Source organism: Ptiloglossa arizonensis, chromosome 8, assembly GCF_051014685.1.
Source record: "Ptiloglossa arizonensis isolate GNS036 chromosome 8, iyPtiAriz1_principal, whole genome shotgun sequence".
Taxonomy (NCBI): Eukaryota; Metazoa; Arthropoda; class Insecta; order Hymenoptera; family Colletidae; genus Ptiloglossa; species Ptiloglossa arizonensis.
Genome location: NC_135055.1, coordinates 19,054,248 through 19,073,585, shown reverse-complemented (window position 1 = coordinate 19,073,585; position 19,338 = coordinate 19,054,248). Strand labels below are relative to the sequence as shown.

The window sequence follows — 19,338 nt, the reverse complement described above, 5'->3', positions numbered from 1 at the left end:
ACGTATTCCCTAATCACCCTGTAGTTGACGATAGAACCGAAAGGGTTACCCGAAAGCAGATTAGAAGCTATTTGGAATTTTTAAAAAATATAGGCTTTCACGAATCACGGTACCATATTCAGTACCAAGTGCCCTCGGTCTTTAAAAAAGTAATCGAATGCAATTCGATCGTTCTTTTTAATATACCTTTAGTGTTGTACCAGTCCCGTAAACTATACCGACAGAATCCCCGAGAAATATAGTCTCCGAAAGTACAGTGTACGCCGCAGAGGTTACCCGAAGATTTCTTTTTAATCACATCGGAATAGGAATACAGGGCCCCTGGGGGCGGCACTGCTCGGTGCCCTCGGTACCCCGTGATTTCGTAGCAATTTTCGAGATGCTCACCTGACAGTAGCCCACCGAGACCCCGTTACGCGCCAGCACGCTCAGAATGTATTTGTCCCGGGTCTCCCGGTCCAACGGGAGACGTATCCGAAGCATCCCCGTGTTCGGGTCCATCGTTAGATCCGGTTCTTCCTTCGCCAAATAAAATCTCGTCGGGCGTTCACCTGCGAACACAGTTATTAACGTTATTAAACGGCTACAAAGTGGCTTTTTCACCTCTCTCTCGTATCTCTCTTTTGAATAACGATCGAGTTTTGCCAACGATCGGGGGTCGGAAGCTCTGAATCTTTTGACGGGAGAAAATAGAAGTACGACAGGGAGGAGGAGGAGGAGGAGGGGGAGGAGGAGGGTAGGGCCCCGGTGATGAGCCTCGTGCCGAAGCCACGTATTAATTTTTTTCCCATCGACCTCGCCATCGAACGAAGAGTTCATTTCGTTTCGTATAAACGCGCCCGGGCGAGAAAAAAAGAGCGGAAACGAAAACGGGGGATGCTGGTAGGGAGGGGGGATCCGGGGGTACGCCCGAAAGTGTAAAAACGACGAAAAAACTGACCGCGTATTATATATACGTAATTACGTATATTATACGTAACAGTACATCGTACACAGGACGGCCAACGAAACACCGAACAGGGGTTTGGGAAAGTCGTAACTTTTCAATCTTTTTTATTCGGCGCCCATTCGAGGGATTCTTCGCGCGCGAGACTAACGAAAATCCATTGATTATACTTCCAAGCGGAAGAATACAAAATTTTAAAAACCGTGGGTTTTTAAAGGTTACTTTTCTTTTACGTCCTTCGGTCTTTCGGTGGCCACCCTGTGTAATGGTATATTGGTAGATTTTTTTATAATTATAATGACATAATGATACATTCTTTGTAATCGTAATGGTATATTGATACATTCTTTATAATTGTAATGGTATACTGTATATAATGATTTTATTTTACATTATTTAGATTACATTATATTACATTATATACAATTACGATGGTAAGTTACTCTCGGGATAAATTTAACCCCCTAGGGTACGCAATTAGAGTACTGACCGAGTTGTCCAATTTTCGTGCCAAAGGTACACTTTTCGAAGCGTTCGTACAGTAGAACGTACCCATACAAATATACCGATGTATCAAACCTACGAGTAGCCCGCGTTAATTGCAACTCTCGAGGTTCGTCCTCGCGCGTTTACTTCCACTCGACTTACTCTCCAGTACGCGCAAATCGCGCAAAAAAATGTCGCGATCACCTTCGTTTAGTCGTCGATCGCGTAGGGGATGATCGATCGAATCGAACGCGTGCTCGTTCTCGCCGAGCGGACCGCGGGTACGCGTTCGTTTCGCGATGCCAATTACCGTGAAACGTTCGAGGGTCGGTGGTGAATTCGAAACGAGCTCTTTCGAGCAATTTTCCGCGCGAAACGGCGCGAACGGATAGACGTAGAAAATGACGGATCACCTCCCACGACGGCCGAACGAAAACGAACGCGCACGGTCGCTCCGACCTCGGCCGAGTTGTTCGGCGTGCCGCTTGGCACGAGTCTACCGCTCGAAATCAATTAATAGGGAAATCGAGCGGTCATTACCGCTGGCAGATGCAATCGCGTGATGGACGATTGGACGATGAAGCGGAGGAGCGAGCGTGTTCCCGTGCATAACGAGTGCCGTTCCCCCGTCCGCCCACGGCCGACACGCCAAGAACCGTAGGGATGTTTCACCGTGGCCGCGAAACCACGCGGAATCCCACGTGGTATTGTTCTTGCGTCAGACTTCTAGATCGTCTCTGTTGTTGCACGCGCTATTGAACGCGCCACGCCGACGATGAACCGTTACCGCTTTGTCTCGGAGCGCGGATCCCCCCTATACCTCCCCGGGTGAATATCTTCGTGACATTTACCCAGGGGGGCAGTCCGATCGATCCTTTGTTGCGTCGCCGATCGTTAACGGACCGATTTTTCACCGCGACCAACTATATTATTATTTATTCGTTACTCGACGCGCGGATGGACTTCCGCGAGGGAAACCAGGCGGGACGTACTCCGGAGGATTTTCTTTGATTTTTCTCGAGAGGGTGAGTCCCTTTCCTTGTCTTGGAAAATTGAAACCCTTCTCGAGATTTATTCGAGAGACTGATGGAAGATAAAATTATCTACGAATGTACTCCGAAGTTTAGTGGTCTGGACTACCAAGTTCTTTGGTAGTCGAAGATGGTCGAAGATGCGTGTCTGTGTAGAAAATTTTCTTCTCGAGCTTTCTCCACAGTGTCTACAGCAGAGATTTCCAGATTCGAAAGTGTTAGCTGATAAAAATTGAAAATTATATTTCACGCGTCGAGACGCGCGGCGAAACTTTCGTCCGTCGTCGCGAAGGTTCAGCGACTCGATCGTGTACGTAAGATTTTCCGCGATTCGAAGAACCGATGGCCGTGGAGTTATTTTCGTTCGTTCGGGACGTTCTTCCGCGGCGACATTGGAAACACGGGTACGGAGCGGGGCGACCGTACGGAAAAAAAAGCGCGGTTCACCGCCGCGTCTGTGTAGGAACACGCGTTTCGAGCGGGTACGTCCTTCCGCGGGAAGCTCGTCGATAATTGCTCTCCTCGATCGATCGCACTTCGATCCAAAACGGGAGTGCCGCGCGTTGTACCCGTGACTCCGGTACATCGTCCGTGGATGCGTTTCGACAAACGCCACGGATCTACCGCGTCGCCGAGAGATCGTCTCTCCCATGGAACCGATCGAGTTTTTCCAGGTCGCCGGTAGGAAAAACCTGGTAGACCGAGCTGAACGGGGCACCGCCTCCGTGGGTTTACGTGGAAGGTAGCCGCGAACCGGAGACCGATCCTGCCATTTCCACGGTGCCCACGATGACGTCTCCGCGACGTCGCGGCTGTCGACGGAACAGAGGCGCGGCGAGGCGAACTCGTCCACGTCGCTGACATCGTACGACACCGACACGTACCACCACCGTGATTCAAAGATGGTACGTACTCGCTCGGGAACGTGGATGGCATAATTTATGGGTCGCTATTTATACCCCGCCTCTCGTTACACCCCTCCTACTGAAAACGATCAGGTGGCGCGGGGGAGAGACAGAGAGAAACAGAGAGAGAGAGAGAGGGTACGTGCGCGCGCGACACGATCCTGAAACTTTTTCTCTCGCGTCGAATGGTAACATTTTCCCCGTTACGAACCATCTTACATTTTTACATTTTATATTCGAGTAAGTAGAAACATCGCTGCGAACGATTCATCCTCCCCTGATAACGCATCTAACCCTCTGCGCTCGAATCGTTCTTTCATCCGTGAAATTGAAAACATCGAGATCTTCCGATTCGAAAGTGAAAAGAATCGGTAGAGTTAAGTCGTATCTCGTATCTTTGCGTATTTCGCGAAGCATATTTTCAGCTCGAGTTGCAAAGATTTTCAAGGAGATTGTACCGATTGGAAACTCTCGGCGACCGAGAGCCGCCACTCGAGCGCAAATGGAACTCGATGAGTCCTTGAATGAAATTAATAGGAGCACTCCGCGCGGAGAACGGTTCGTACGCGAGTACGTTACGTCCCACCCGGACGCGAAGTTTAAACGATGCACGCACGCGTTACGCTTGTACGCCGCGCGGGTATTCGCCTTCCGTTCAACCGTGGTACGAGACGTGGGCTACCCACCGAACGATATCGATCTGAGGGGAACCACACCGGTGAACGCTCTCTCGCTCGCTCGCTCGCGCGTACGTCCGTACACAGGTGCGCCCGCGCACGCGGGACCGAAACTTATGCTTACCTCGATAGCCGTGTTATTAAAACGGTTACATACTACGTAAATGTGGCGTACGTGGGGCTCGGTTCGGGGAACAGCGACGCGGGTTCCCGGCCCGCGCAAATCTAACCAGCTTCGTACGAAAATTGTGTATCGTAAAGTGTAATTGTAAAATAGCGCGAGAGCGCGAGCGGGACCGAGATAGCGAAGAGACGCGAACGCGAACGAGGGTACACGAGGCGCGGTGTTGGTGGTGGTGGGGACGATCGGTGGAGCGGCGAGGAGCGAGAGAGACGGAACGAGCAGCCACATCGACACGCTGTACCTACACCCATCGGCATTCGGTACCCGTGTTATTAAACGTCCGCGTGATCTTTTTCCATCGGACTCTCGCCGCGAGAGGAGGGTCCACCGATCCTGCGCTACTCTCCGTATATAATTACGATTTACTTCGCATCCCAATACGGCAAAATCGTCCGCGTGTCCGTGGCGATTTCTCGAGAGTGTTCTCCGACTCGAAACGAGATTGCCGAGGCCGGCGCGCGGATAATCGTCGCCGCGTTTTAAACGGCAATATAAACAAACGCGATCGCTCCCTTCGCGCCCATCTATTTATCGATAATCGTTAAATTATAATCGGCCCCCTGGTCCGGAGATGCGCGCCACCACTGGCCACAGATTGCTGCCACGAGGGGGTTACCGAAAACGAACCAGTTGGGTAGACAGTTTTCATCGGTCCTGTTCCTGGCGCAATTGCATTAGATCTTAACAGGTTAGATCCCTCGAAAAGAATGTCCCTGCGACTACTCGAGTACGGAGTCTAAAGGGTGTCTACCTTGCGGTAGCGGTAACGAGAGAATTTTGTTCGAGGTATCTTTAATTTGCGGTGTTTGGGTAAGAGAGGTCGATAGCTCCGTCGTGAGAATTCTTCGAAGCGGACGAAACCTCGATACCAATTGTATATACTCGTGTTTACGTCAGGTGCTGGCAGTCACCGACAGTCGTACGAAACTCCGCAAAGAGTACGTTAATAAACATTGTAAGCTCCCCGATCGACCTCTCGTTCACCGAGAGACACGAGAGTGTACGCGTATTCGACATCGTGTATTCGCGATACGGTTACACAACGGTTCGATGACTCGGTTCGGTTCGCGCGGGTGTATCGGTGCGTTTCGATCGTCAGTTATCCTACGCCTACGGTCCGATGTCATAGTCGTAATAAACAGTTACGTAAGAGTTCGTTCAGTTCACGCGTGTGATCGTACGGTGAACCACCAGTTCGGATTATTTACCACTCTTGGCAAGAAAGAAGACACGCCTCCACCAGCACGCAGTTTTCGACTTTGACGTTGCTACTGACCGATACGGTCGCGTCTCCCGGTACTCAGTTGCACACCGGAGCCAGTGGAACGTGCTCGAGCCCCTGGACCGTCCTGCTCGACTTCTTTCCAAGTTCGTACAGTACGTTGCGTACCATCCGTAGTCGCGACGAACAGTTACACGGCTCGTTCAATTCGGTTCACGCACGAACCGAACGCACGTGACTCCGCATTAATTTGCACCGAGCGACGACCTGCGATCCGTGAACCCCTGAACGGTCCCGCGACCCCGATGGACGCGTCGGTGAGAAATTTTATCGCGATTTCACGCGTTTCGGAAGTCACGGGTGTCGCCGGTGAGCACGGAGAGCTGGGAGGGTGGGGTCCGGGTGGCTGTGTACGTCAAAACGAAAGCTCTCCACCTTCGGTCCGTTTATCGAGGGAATAAATTGCGGTGAGCCGCGCAGTCGGTGAACGGGTTTTTCACCCGCGGTGCCGACTCGAGAGGGCTTCGTCACCCCGGTTACACAGGCGTCCCTCCGGGGTGCCCACGTGGGTGTAACGAAGACAAATCGCTCGCGTATTTGATTAATTCGCGGAGATCGCCCGGTCCAGTCCGGTCCCTCGAAGCCCTCGTGGCCCACGTCTTGGCCATCCTCCTCTGGACCCCTCTCCACCCTCCTCCCGTTTTCCTTGCCTCCGCCTTTCCGTCCCTCTTCGTGGGCCCCCTGGTAGCCCCCCTATTCCGCCTGGCCCTCCCCCCCCCCCGCCCCCCGCGCGCATCGTGAATCGAATCGAGAGCGAGTTTTTGCTCGCGGGAACCCGTAACCCGCTCATTACTGATTCTCGCCCTTTCGCGTCTCCCCCTGCCCCCCTTCGGCCCCCTCTATATCACGGTCGACGAATCGGTGCCCCTCCACGCGTCCTCGCGAAATTCACCCCGTGAAAACGCGCGCGATACGCGTCGCGTGAGTTGTCCACGGATCGAGACGTTTCGCGGCGTTCGCGACGGTTCCAAGTCGCAAATCGAACGAGAGCGGTGGAAAAATCGTTGCAATTGACTTTTCGTGACTTGGTCGAGCTGGAGATTACTATGAATTTTGAAACCGGAAGCGTCGAACGCAACGTTGTAATTGGAGATTGCTTCACGACGGGGTCAGGGAGCGTTGCACGATCGTGTTAACGTTTGGTGGAAGGTGCGAGGGGACTCGAGATGTAAGAATGGAATAACGTCAATTGTTAATTTAATCTTTTTAAAAGTCCACCGATGCCTACTCGTGTATCCTTTCTGCGATATATCCGAGACACTCGGTGATTATAATGTCCCTGTTAAACGCGAATCCTTCCGCGTTAATACACAGGGAACAGTACCCCGGACACTCGAGGGCAAATACACGCGCTCTCTGTAAACGACTGTCCAGTTTCAGGGGGCGTGTATACAACGCCGCTGCGTAGTCAAAGGGTTAATAGAAAGCTCTCGCGAGGGAGTCGTATTCCGTGGCCGATCGTGTTGCACTCGTTCCGCGAACGGGAATCCACCAGGACGCCGGGGTATCGTATCAAAGATGCGTATCTGATCAGTCCTCGTAATTTTTAATCGCCGCAGCACAGATCCGCGGCATTAGATTGCCTCTAATCTCTCAATCTGCGGGGTCATAAAGTTCCATTAGCATTGCAAATTTAATCGTCGCCCGAATCTCCGCGGTCGTACGACTAATTCAATTCGCTCCGTGGGATACTAAATATTCGTGCTCGCTTTTAGATCCGTTATTATTGATCTCCTCGTGGTACGTACACCCGGTCGTCCCGCTTTCGACCCTTCCGGTGCTCAATTAAAACGGTGGATTACGGTACGAAGGATTAGCGTTTCTTTCGCGATTAGAATTAATTGCGTCAGTACGGTATAATGTGACTCACGTTCGTTTAACATTCGATGATCTTCGAACGATCGTGAAGTATACACGCTCACCGTGATACTATTGACGCCATGGTTCGTTCACGCGGGTATAAAATAGAAATCATCTTTGTCAATTATGCGTAATTTTTATCTATTCCGTGTACAAATACTGCACACATACTTTATTCAAACAACCTAGCGATAACCACTCTTTTTATAACCTCCTTCACTTAACGAATTTTTATCTATTCTCTATGCAATTATTTATTTAAGGAACCCAGCGATAACTATCCCCTCTGTAACAGTATAACCCATGACTCCGATCCATCGGTTTATTACGTTGGGTTTTACGAATAATAAACTGTTCGATTAGTACTGTTCAATTTAGTACTATTCATCGTAGTACTGTTCATCGTAGTACTGTTCAATGTAGTACTGTTCAATGTAGGACTGCTCAATTTAGTACTGTTCAATTTAGTACTGTTCCATGTAGTACTGTTCAACGCAATACTGTTCAACGCAGTACTGTTCAATTTAATACTGTTCAATTTAGTACTGTTCAATTTAATACTGCCCAATTTAGTACTATTCAACGTTGTACTGTTCAATGTAGTACTGTACAATGTAATACTGTACAATGTAGTACTGTTCAATGTAGTACTGCTCATCGTAATACTGTTCAACAAGTTTTATCGAACGACAAAACTGATCGAACAACCCATTACCGGTAAGTAGTATTCCCAGGTTCGGATACTTCGTAACACGAAACAACAAGACGGTTAAATCGATCGTCGCGTCTCCAGGCGTCTCGAGGCGTCGTCTTCCAGTCAATGGTTCGCCGATCGGTATGCCCCCCGGTTCCGGTGTGCGTGCGCGTGCGCGTGCGTACGCGTGCGTACACGTGCGTACACGTGCGGTGTACGCCGGGGATATATCCCCGTAACACCTCGTACTTGTGCAACACCTCGTACCACAACGTGGCCCCTAGCGTACCGACAATGCGAGCCGGTAGAAACTCGTCGAGAGCTCCCCGATTCAGAATAATCCCGTGGCCCCCTCCCTTATTTACAATCTATCCGCGTCTCGTTCTTTGCCGCGAATTCTGTTTATACGCTGTCCTCCTTCCTATCCGCGGCTCGTGTTCCCTCTCCTCGTTCCGTTCACGGTGCTCCCATGGTATCCTCGGCTGCCCGTTGCCTTCGGTCTACCACGGGGCAAGGTAACCCTCCCGACGCCGTGTTCCTCGCGACCGACGTCGTGCCAGCCCTTTTTATCCTGTCCTCTCCGTCCCCCTTTCGTGTTCGTCTCGCTCGGTTCCGCCGTCCCGGCGCTCGTTCCCTCTCAATCGCACAAATGGAATTCATTTCTAGTTCCTTGACTCCCATTCCCGTGCTCCTTTTCTTGTCTCCCGCGTTCTCTGTCCGGTGTACGCGCGCGACGATACCTCGTCCTGCTTCCGCTCGGCTCGTTCTCACGTGCAGAGACGCGCTCACAGCCGCTCTGCTCCGCTCGATTCCGCTCCGCTCGCCGTCGTACGCGATGTTCCGCGTCGCGAGGCTCCTAGCTGACCAGAATTTCGTCCAGCGTCTCGCCTTGCGGATCGCGAACGAAAAATCGCTTGGTTTCCGACCGAGACCGCTACCAGAGGATTCGATTCGGGATAAGTAGACCTCTCGTCGCGCAGATAGGTGAGAATTAGTTTCTCGAGGGCGAATTACGATGCGTTGGTACTCATAGTTGGCGAAGTGTTTGCTCGTGGTATCGTTAATCGGAGTTACGAAAGTATCTATCATCTTGTATCCATCGTTATTAAGAGATTTGGCTCTAGGAGGATTCCAAAGTACAGGAGGTTCGGGAGGTTTATTCTTGGATCGTTTCTCCTTCTGGAGTTCAGAATAACTACAATCCTCATTGTATAGACACTGGAGAGCTATACTTTCCCTTCGAGCGGGAATTCCGGCGCGCGGTATCCACAGTTTGCAAAGTTTTTGCTCGTGGTATCATCAATCGGAGATTACGAGTTACGAAAGTATCTATCGTCCTGTGTACACAACTATTGAGAGATATGGCTCTAGAAGAACCTCGAAGTGCGCTCTAGAGAAGGTTTGTTCCCGAATCGTTTCTCTTTCCGAACTTTCGTGCAACATCACCAAGGACAAGACTTCGTCTCGTCGATGCGTGTGAAGTTCCACGCTGTAGGGCAGATGAATCTAGACTTTCGCCTACAGTAGTCATCTCTACCAGGGTGTTCGATCCGGAAAAACGAGACTCGTCAAGGATAAGTACAGAGAATCTCCAGACTCGAGCAGTCGGAAGAATGTTTATACCTCGGTCATTTTTGCTCCAGGAGTTTAACACTCTTCTATCAGAGATTCTCACGCGATTGGCCGTTAGGTGGCGACAAGAGAACTCACTCTTCCCTCGGGAGATAACCACCAAGGTGTTACATATTAAGGGGATAATTTCGCAAACGCTCTGCTCTGTCAGCCAATTAGGAAGAGTTTCTTTCGCGAATGCTCTGCATCTGTCAGCTCGTTAGTCCCGTGCGTAACGTTCACCGAACGTCTAGACCGAGTGTTACATCGTTAATTAAAAACATTCACTTCCTGGGATCCATCGCTATCGGGTTTCCCTCGGAATAATTAGAATTGAGACTCGAGTTTCCAGCATCTCCGTAGACGTTTATTATTCCCGGGTCAGTTTTGCCGCTGGTGTTTAACGCGGCTCCGCAACCAGATAGGAGTTTCCGCGCGACGATCGTCGTTTCATCGCGGCCGTTTATTTTTCCACGATAGTTTCCTACGCGGACGATGCTCGGTCGTTGCCACCCTCGTATAAACGAGCCGACGAGGACGCAGCCAGTGGCGTCGCAGGGAAGAAACCGCCTCTAATCGATATCGAGCGATCGAATCGAGTCGCGCTGCATTCTCGTCGGGGGAAAAGAAGACCACCGGTTCTTCGGCGTAAGGAGCACGCGTTAAGGCGGTGATTTTCAAAGCGGGGGTGGGCAAAGAACAGTATACTTTTCGTATTAAACGTACTCGTCTCTCTTGACAAACATACCGATCCCTAAATTTCGTTCCAAGAAAGTTACGCGAGTCGGTTACCCGAACGTTAAAAAATTTCTTGCGAAGTACCGTATTTTCAACGATCGGTATTCTTTCCTAAAAATCACTCGACGAGAACAATTTGGTCTGAAAAAGTTTCTTTGCCACAAATTCTTAGGTAAATGTTATCTTTGCGATGGAAGAGCGTTCGTCGAAATGTTTGCACAGGACTGGATTAAACAGTTCGGTAGTTTTCGCCTCGGTTGTGCATCGTGTGGGATAAACGATGGGGTTAATAAACGGGGACGTTACGGCATGCAGCCGAGACGATCCGTTGGCTCGTTCGTTCGATCATCGCGTGCGGAATAGTCGTTGAAAAGAGTCGAAGAGAAGACTGGCAGCGGTTCTGCGTGGCCTCTAGTAGTTACCTCGCTTTACTCCCTATTCCCTCTCGCCGGCTAATTTTCTCCCGGCTGCCGTTTACGTGCGTGGCACGAAACACCGAGCTCCGCTGTTTTTATCCAACGCGGAGGATTTTTTTCACCAGTTTCGCAAATGGAAAGTCTAAACCTTACCGATCGTAGCGGAGACGCCGCTAAAAAGACCTTCGTACGAGTTGAAGCAACTGGTGCCGGTAGTAATAACGAAACAAGTGGCTTCGTTTCTTCGAAAGCGAATTCGGGTTCTTTTCGATGCGATAAGAAACAAATTTAATCGATAAAATTTGCCAACGAAACAATCTCTCCAGAAACATTTTCTCAAATAGTGCCTTTATTCGTCTAAATAAATCTTCTTTGAAAAAAAAATGCACGCGAACATTATCGCTACAATTCGTAGCTCAAAATCTACGTTGATCGATCTATTTAATTATTGAATAAATTCTGGTAAACATTGATTCCAATTCATCTACTTTGGTTTATATTACGCTCCTCCACGGAAGTGTATCGAAACCCAAAATTCTCGGTTCTCGATCCAGGTAGACGAAATTGGGGTAGGGTAAAAGAAACGCGTGTGTTTGCACGGTACGCGTGTACGTGATAAAAAAGCTTCCGTTCGTTTAATTAGAAGCGGCAATTACGGGAGCGGAATGCGGCGGCCTTGGCTCTCTCGCGGTTTATTATCCGATCGTAGGCGATCGCGTATCCCTTGGAACGATCGAGTCCGTAGAAAATGACGAGCATCGGGGACGGCGATATTCGTCTCTAAGCATCGGAGCTTTAATTGCTCTCTCGTCGTACAGGAGAAGAAGGAAACGAAGAAACGTACGGGGCGGTGAAAAAACCGGTGTACCGAGTTTCACGAGGAGGAACATTCCGGGTTAAGAAAACTCGCGATAAATTACAGACTGACGATTCGATCACGCCGTATAAGGACGCACGAGTTCTCTTGCCTACGCTGCTGCTACGACGCTGTATACCTCACAGAGAGTTTCTCTTATTTTGCTAATTAGCTCGTAACGGGCCATCCCACTCGAGGTCGGTCGGTAGCTGGCCGGCTCGTTCGGTCGGTCGGTCGGTTGGTCGGTTCGTACGTCAGGGGCGGCATTCGTTGCATCGGTAGCCCCGAACCGCGTAAACGCGCATTTACGAGCGTGGAGGAAAGCTCGTAATCGCCTACGGTGAATACTTTGTCACCTCGCTCCGTTCTTTTTCGCGGGGCACCGAAACGGGGCCCGCCCGACCGAGACATTCACGACCGAATTACGAGCCGTTTCGCTCTAAATAGGAGGCTCCGCTCGTTCACGGTCCTCCTCCCCACCGCTCCGTTTCCCGCTTCCCCCTCCCCACTCGAACGCCGCCGCGCCGCCGCGCCGCCGCGCCGCCGCGCCGCGCCGGCTACGGCCCGAAAGGATCGGGCCTCTTCGTTTCGCGGCCGCGAGTCCTCGTAGCGCCCGCGGGCGTCCCGCGCGCCGTTCGATTTCGGAATGTTCTCGGGGACCAGCTCGGCGGCCAATAAAAGCCGGACCGTTTGCATAAATTCGTGGATTTTTAATTGGACCGGTAGGCAGCCCTCCACGGTTATAGCGATCGATCGAGATAGCCCCGCGGAATCGGGACTTGACGCCGATTCGAAAACGAATCGAATCCGGCCGACCGCCCGCCCGCCCGTTAATTAGGGAACGGCGCGCGATCAAATTTGAGAAATAAAAGTTTAGGCGACTAGCGACCGAAATAGAGAGGGAACGATCCCCACTCCTCGCGAACTCACGGGTGATTCCCGAGCGAGCGATACAGTGGATCTTTAATACTCTTGAGAAATTGTACCCGAGATTGCGGCGGTCGTTCTCTCTTCTTCTTAAATTTTGCCAACGATCGTTGGGAATTGTTTGAGAAATTAGGATAACGTTCGCTCGAGTGTGTCGTAGATTGTGTAGGGTGTAATTGAGAGTAGTGTACGTCGAAACGAATACAGTACAAAGGTACGTGCATCGGATGTGAATGGAGCAACGAGTCATCCGGACGAGGATGTGCTACGATGCTAAGTAGCTTGGCACGTTTTTGCAGACCAAGATGCAATTTTCCAGGTGCAGCGAGCAACCCATAGAATCGCCCAGAATTATTTTCAGATTATGCACCGCTCAATTCTGTCGCGTCGACTCCAGTCCCCGATCGTTTCGAGTCCACAGCTCGTCACGGTTACGCGGGACACCCGGTATACAGAGTGTTCAATCTCGACGCGATGGAGTATCTCGCATACGGTATAAATACCATAAATACCACCGATGATCAATGTACTCTGCACCTCGTGCCATTACATCCCTCGCGTTTCTTTTACGGTTGCGCGAGAACGCAGTCGATGAGACTCGCGAATAGGTGATATGTGCATAGGCGTATAAACGAACCGAATGCCTCTCGGTGTTGGTACGAGCGCTATTAAATCTCGTATCAACATCAACGCGTACACTTTAACGATCTTTTGCACAAATGGAGCAAACGTGTACCGGTTGAGCATATCGAATGTCGAATCCATTTTGAGACTCGCATCGAGACTCGAGAAAAGGGATCGAAGGTTTGGAACGTAAAATGGAGAACAAACACCTCGATGATACCTAGCTCGTGGTTCCAATGATCGCTAAAAGCGATGAATGGCGGCTCCGGATTCAGAACTTTCGCGTAACGGAGCTCTACGCGCGCGAACCGATCGGTGTCACGATTCACCAACCGTACACGTGTTTCGAATTCCGTGCCACGTGGCGGTGACGACCCCCGAGGGTTCCAGATTTACGAAAATCGTGATCCGTGAACGTATCCGACCGATCCGTGACGTGCCTCCGCGAACCGAGCGACACTGTTCCCTCCCCCCGTGTGGGTCGCGCGCGGCGAAAAACGATCTCGTAATTAAATAATGATGATTAGCCGCGGGTCGTGGTAGCGTCGAGCGACGCGACGAATGCGATGAAGAAGCGATACCGTGGCGAAGGTATGCTGTCGTTGACGGGGGTCTCGCTCGTCCCTCTTTCCTCGCCCGAGACGATCTTTCGTTCGTTTCGTGCCCCCATCCTGTCCCCCCTGTGGAACGAGCGTCACCGAGAGCTACTCTTTAACGCATCCAAGTGCCCCCCTTCGTCTCGCGACTCGAACAAAACGAATACGTACAGGCTGGGACACTTCGACGCGTTGAAGAGTAACTTTCGAAGGGGCTCGTTCCAAAGGGGGCCACGAGAGGCACCGAAATATTCTCGCTTCGAAGTGTCTACTGCCACTTCTTCTTGTGTATAATCGTCTCGTTCGAGTCCTAAATCGGAAACGTGGAAAGACAGTGCCCCCCTGGTGTCCACCTTTCGAACTAGGAAGCTACTTTTTCGTCGAATGTACCCTCGACCTCTACGAATTCGTCTTACGATTCAAACGTGCAAAGAGAGAGAGAGGGGCACTTCGATGCGTTAAAGAGTAGCTCTCGGTGATGCTCGTTTCAAAGAGGGGCACGAAGGGGGCACAAAATAAACGAAAAATCGCCCCTTTCTTCTACGTATTCGTGTTCCTTCTATCGTAAGACAAACACGCAGTAGATGAAGGGGCAGTTCGATGCGTCGAAGAGTAGCTCGTTCCAAAAGGGGGTCCCGAGGGGGGGAGACACGAAATGAATCGAAGTGTCCCCACCTCTTTCCACGTGTTCGTCTTACGACTCGAATACGAGTACGTAGAAGAAAGGAGGGTACTTGGATGCGTTGCCCCCTTCGAAACGAACGTCACCGACGAGCCACTCTTTAACGCGTCAGAAGTGGCTTGCTCCCCTCCCTCCTCTCCCTCTTTTTGAAGGTATTCGTCTTACGACTCGAATCGACGCGTCCCGGCACGTACATCGCGTTTCAGCTATACGGGCACGGGCGCCTGGACGATGGAATATTTATGCCCCCGCGTAAGGTATCCGCGAGCGGCCTTCGAATTTCAAGATTATGCAGAGGGGAAAAACGATTCGCGGTCTGCGTATCTGGGCGCAAACTGGCCCCGCGCGATCCTCTTGAAATACGAACGTACAAATTGCACCGGGAACCGAACGAGCGCCGTTCTCACAAACCGTTCGACCCGGGAGAAGATCTCTCCACGTTGGCCACCGCAAGCGGCAAGTACCAGCGGAACGAACGTGTAGCGAACGGCGCACAATAGCGCAAGAAATGCAAGCATCGAGACCGGTAAACAAACGAATAGAGCCACGTACATGCGTAAAACGTCCCGCATGCACGGATGCGGCTAAATGGTCTGGCATGGCCGACGGTTGTACGGGGCGAGCAGGGGGTACCCGGGGGGCCTTATACACGCACACACGGAGACACACCGGGATAAGAAGAAGAAGGTTTAGAAGCCGGAGGGCGGCAAGAACGACAAGACAATGGACGGCGACAATAAGGTTGCGCGCAGCTTGCAACCGAGCGAAAATAAAATGACGCTCGACATTAGCTACCGTTGTCTAGCGCCCGCGACTGTTGCCGCTACTGCCTCGAAACACGCTCCGAGATACGCGGCCGAGGGCCCAACAGATCTCGATCTACCGCTCCGCGAGCGCTGGATACTCCGTGGAACGAAAAATCCGACGGTATTTTTCCGCGAACGGCCGCCTTTTACTTATACAGGGTGATTCGTTTGCCTCCGTCAGTGCAATTATCTCGTTCGGTGCTCGTCGTTCGAGAAACATGTTTTCTACTTCGAACAGAGCTTCCATTTCGAGAGTCTCTTGAAAGAATTTTGGATTTTCGATGGCTGGTTTACGTATGGTGGGATATTTATTAAAGATCGTTAATTTTCTGTACGAGAAGACACTGGAGCAGAGTTCTGCTTGGAACATTTTCCGAGCAACGCTGCGGAGAGTAACTGCACTCGCAGATCGAAATGATTCACCCTGTATACGTACCGACATCTACATCATCGGAGCCAATGGTTCGTTCACACCGCAGAAAACATTCTTCCGTTCCAGACTCTCGTAGCGAAGAAGTAATATTAAAAGTGTTTCTATCGAATAGGGAAGAACCGACGCACGATAGCAAAATGAATGTTATGATTTATGGAGCTTGAAGCACAAAGGAAAGAACGTGGTCCTCGAAACGGTCCAACACGGTCAATTTTACTTTTTCGAAAGTTTGAACTAACCTCGGTTTACGAATAAATTTGTCTCCGTGTAACTTCATAAGAGCAAACTATTCGCAAGTGCTTGGCGATCGAATAGCAAGATTCTTCTGTATCCGATCCAATTGGAACTAATAACGATAAGTATTCAGTTTATTTCTACGAGATACTAGCGTTATTGCGCATCGCTAAATATATGCAATCACCTACACTCGAATCGCAGCGTTTGCAGTATTGCAACGCATTAAAGAAGGAACATATCAGGACCAATGTCCTCGAGAACGAGGTAGCCTGACGAACAAAATTTCATCCGCTTCGGGCGCGAGCGTCCGCGTCACGAGAACGTAATCCGAAAGAATAGGTGGCGGTACAGGGAATCGACCATATGGCTCAGCTCTGGAACTCGAGCCCGAAGTTAATCGCTCGAGCGGTCCGGGCAGATCGCGCGAGCCCGTTCCGCGAATCCCAATATTTGGCCACCGTGCGCAGACTTTGAGAATTTCGCGATCCGTTGACCGCACGATCGACCGGTCGTGTAGAGTTTCGCCACACATAGCGCGAGATCGCGTCGTTTCTCACCTATGGTCGGCCGTCTTTCCATCGGACAACCGCTCGCAACAATCTCATCTAGGATTACCTCGCAGTAATTCTTCCTCGAAATTCCACGGCCGATGGTGGAGGGGTTTGGCGAGGGAAAAGGGATCGAATCGCCGAAGGATCGGAGAAAGAGCGAGAAAAAGACTCCAGGGAAGGAGTGTGGGAGGGGGTAGGGGCCCAGAGGGGCCTTACGGAGGACCCTCCGCTCTCCAGACCGTGAGATGGTAAACGGCGATAACGAGGCGCGAGATAAGAGTCGAGGAAGGCGCGCATCATAGGCCCTGGCGCGCCGGAGAAAGGGTGGGGATGCCGAAGGTGGGGGTAGGGCCTCTATCGCGGACCCCTTACTTCTCATCGCGCCTCGTAGCGCAGCCCTATCTGCGCATCTATATGTTCGCACGCACACTCGGGACCGGGCCGCTGCTACCACGCTCGAAGAAACGTTTTACACGCGGGGGCCCTGTCCGCGCCGCTCGCCGCCGCTCGCCGCCGCCGCCGCGGAAACCACACGGGGCCCCTGCGATTTCTGCAACGCCCGCCGACTCTTTTTTTTTCACCGACCACCGGGGCCCCGTGTTCGCGGGGATTGAAAGCGATTGCCGTGTCCGAGCGGCCATAACCGCGAGCGAGCGAGCGAGCGAACGAACGCGAACGTAAGTGTGGGCCCGCTCGCTCGCGCGCGCGCGCGAGCACGCGAGGACGACTCCCTCCCGAACGCAGAAGACGTGCTTTTCCTGCTCACGGTGCTCGCCGCCGCGCGCATTCGAAACGATTTATATCGCGCATCCCGCGCGATAGATCGCGGGCCCTAAGAAGGCCCCTCGTACACCACCGCGGGTCGGCCGATACCGTGGCGCAAAATTTGTTTCAATTGGCACGAGTGATAAGGGGGGAGGGGAGCAGACGAAGGAGAAGTTTCCGAGCGAATTGAAATTGCGACGTTGGGAAACTCCCGGGGACTGTGGGAAATTATAGTCCTGCGAATGCAACGGGCCCCGAGGACTTCTCGGGGACTGGGGCCTGAAGTAGCGGAGATTCTCAACGAGGGCTCCTGATTCGACAACTATGATCTTCTCGGCGATCGGGTCTCGTCTAAATCCGAAAATTTTATTTCGATCGGGGCCCAATGGGGACCGATCTACGAAGAGTTTCATCGGCGCGGTAATGCAAACTAAAATTAAGTGCTCCTGTGAAACTGGATAGCGTGTAACATAGTCGTGTAGATATTTGTGCATAAGGCCCTATATTTTACTCGGTCCAGAAATGGTGGGGATTTCCATCGAGGGGACTTGGTACGACAACTATAACCTTTTTTGCACGTATTTCGATACTCTGACGCAAAATTCATTTCGGTTGGGCCCTAGAGGCAGAGTGGGGGTCAGACTCGATAGAAATTTTATCTCCGCGACGAAGCGACTCAAAACTAAGAATCTGTGCAAAGCTACGCACGAAAGAGTCCTGCGAATGCTTGTGAAATGTTCATCCAAGTACTATTTCTCGCAATGGGGTCACCCGATCCACCATTGGAGATCCACCAACGAGACATTCGATCATAAATTCCTCGACTATCTTCGCACCGTGATTAGAAAAATGTAACCTCCACCGGCGGTGTTATTTGTTCACCGCGCTAGTCGGCGCGAATTTCTCGCGAGTCTTCGATGTTCGATGGAAAAAACGCAACGTTTTACGAGCGCCAAGTTCGTGTTTACCGGGAGGCGGAGGCTGTCGGGCCTTAAACGGCGATGAACAATGAGCTCGCCACACCTGTGAGTTATTAAACCGTCTTCGCGGAGCTGCTTTACGAACTGTGGAAATTTCTATGCCGGGCCGAGTCAAGTGGTTGCAATATTTCACGCGCGACCGGACTCGGCTTGAACTTTCTCATGATTCCTCGGAACGAATCAACGCGAGGGACCGTTGCTACGGGCACGTCTCCTCGCAACGGTGGCACCCGTGGTCCTCGCGTTCGAGAGCGATTTACATCCGGCGATAAACGGTCGGCGTCGAAATTGATACAAACGTGGGCGGAGGAGCGGAGGAGCGGAGGAGCGGAGGAGCGGAGGAGCGGAGGAGCGGAGGAGCGGAGGAGCGGAGAATCGCTCCGGAATTATCGCACGCGTTCTCCGACCTTCCACCTCTTCTGGTGGATTCTTTTCCCTTGTTCGTTGACACGGTAACGCGCGACTCTGCTCTCGAAGCTGCTCGTACAATTATCTATGCCCGGGGATCGAAACGAACGGTTGAATTTTATTTTTTAATAATTTCGCGTCGTTTTCACGGTGAGAAATTTTGGAAATATTCGAATCTTTCAACTTTTACGCTACATTTTAGAACTTAGTTGAACGAAGAAAATCGTAAATTTATCTCGCGATCGAGAATGCACGAATTCTTATTCCAAGTTCCGTTTCGATTCTCACGACCGATCGAAAGAGTTCCATAATCGAGTCCTCTGAGAATGTGGATACGTTTCAAATGTGATAACTATGATATATATATTAAATAATATTTGATCTCTGTGGTTACTTCATTGCGCGTGATAAAAGATTTTACGCGTGCTTTACGTGTATTATGCAGGGGATAATGGAACTGGTACGTTGCAGAGAGTTTGAGAACTCTCGAACGATCGGATCTTGTGTTTTTGCGCGTGGGTAAATCTGCAGGTTCGGTCTTCGGAGAGTTGCGAGTACAGGAGCGTATGCATTCTGACGCAGCGACATCGCGAACGGATGCGTTGGATGATCCGGTCGCCGCAGGTCTCGCGGCACGGTTAAT

The 19,338-nt window shown here is 51.3% G+C and overlaps 1 protein-coding gene across 1 annotated transcript in view; it reads right to left on the bottom strand.

Moving 5' to 3' along the window:
- Ds (dachsous cadherin-related 1) overlaps positions 1-19,338 on the bottom strand; it is a 418,513-nt gene that overhangs the window by 41,828 nt on the left and 357,347 nt on the right. Inside the window, exons 4-5 of the mRNA XM_076318422.1 lie at positions 18,518-18,525; positions 388-551 (exon numbers count right to left, since the gene is read on the bottom strand). Coding sequence (XP_076174537.1) covers positions 388-551; positions 18,518-18,525 — 172 coding nt within the window. The remainder of the gene's footprint in view (positions 1-387; positions 552-18,517; positions 18,526-19,338) is intronic.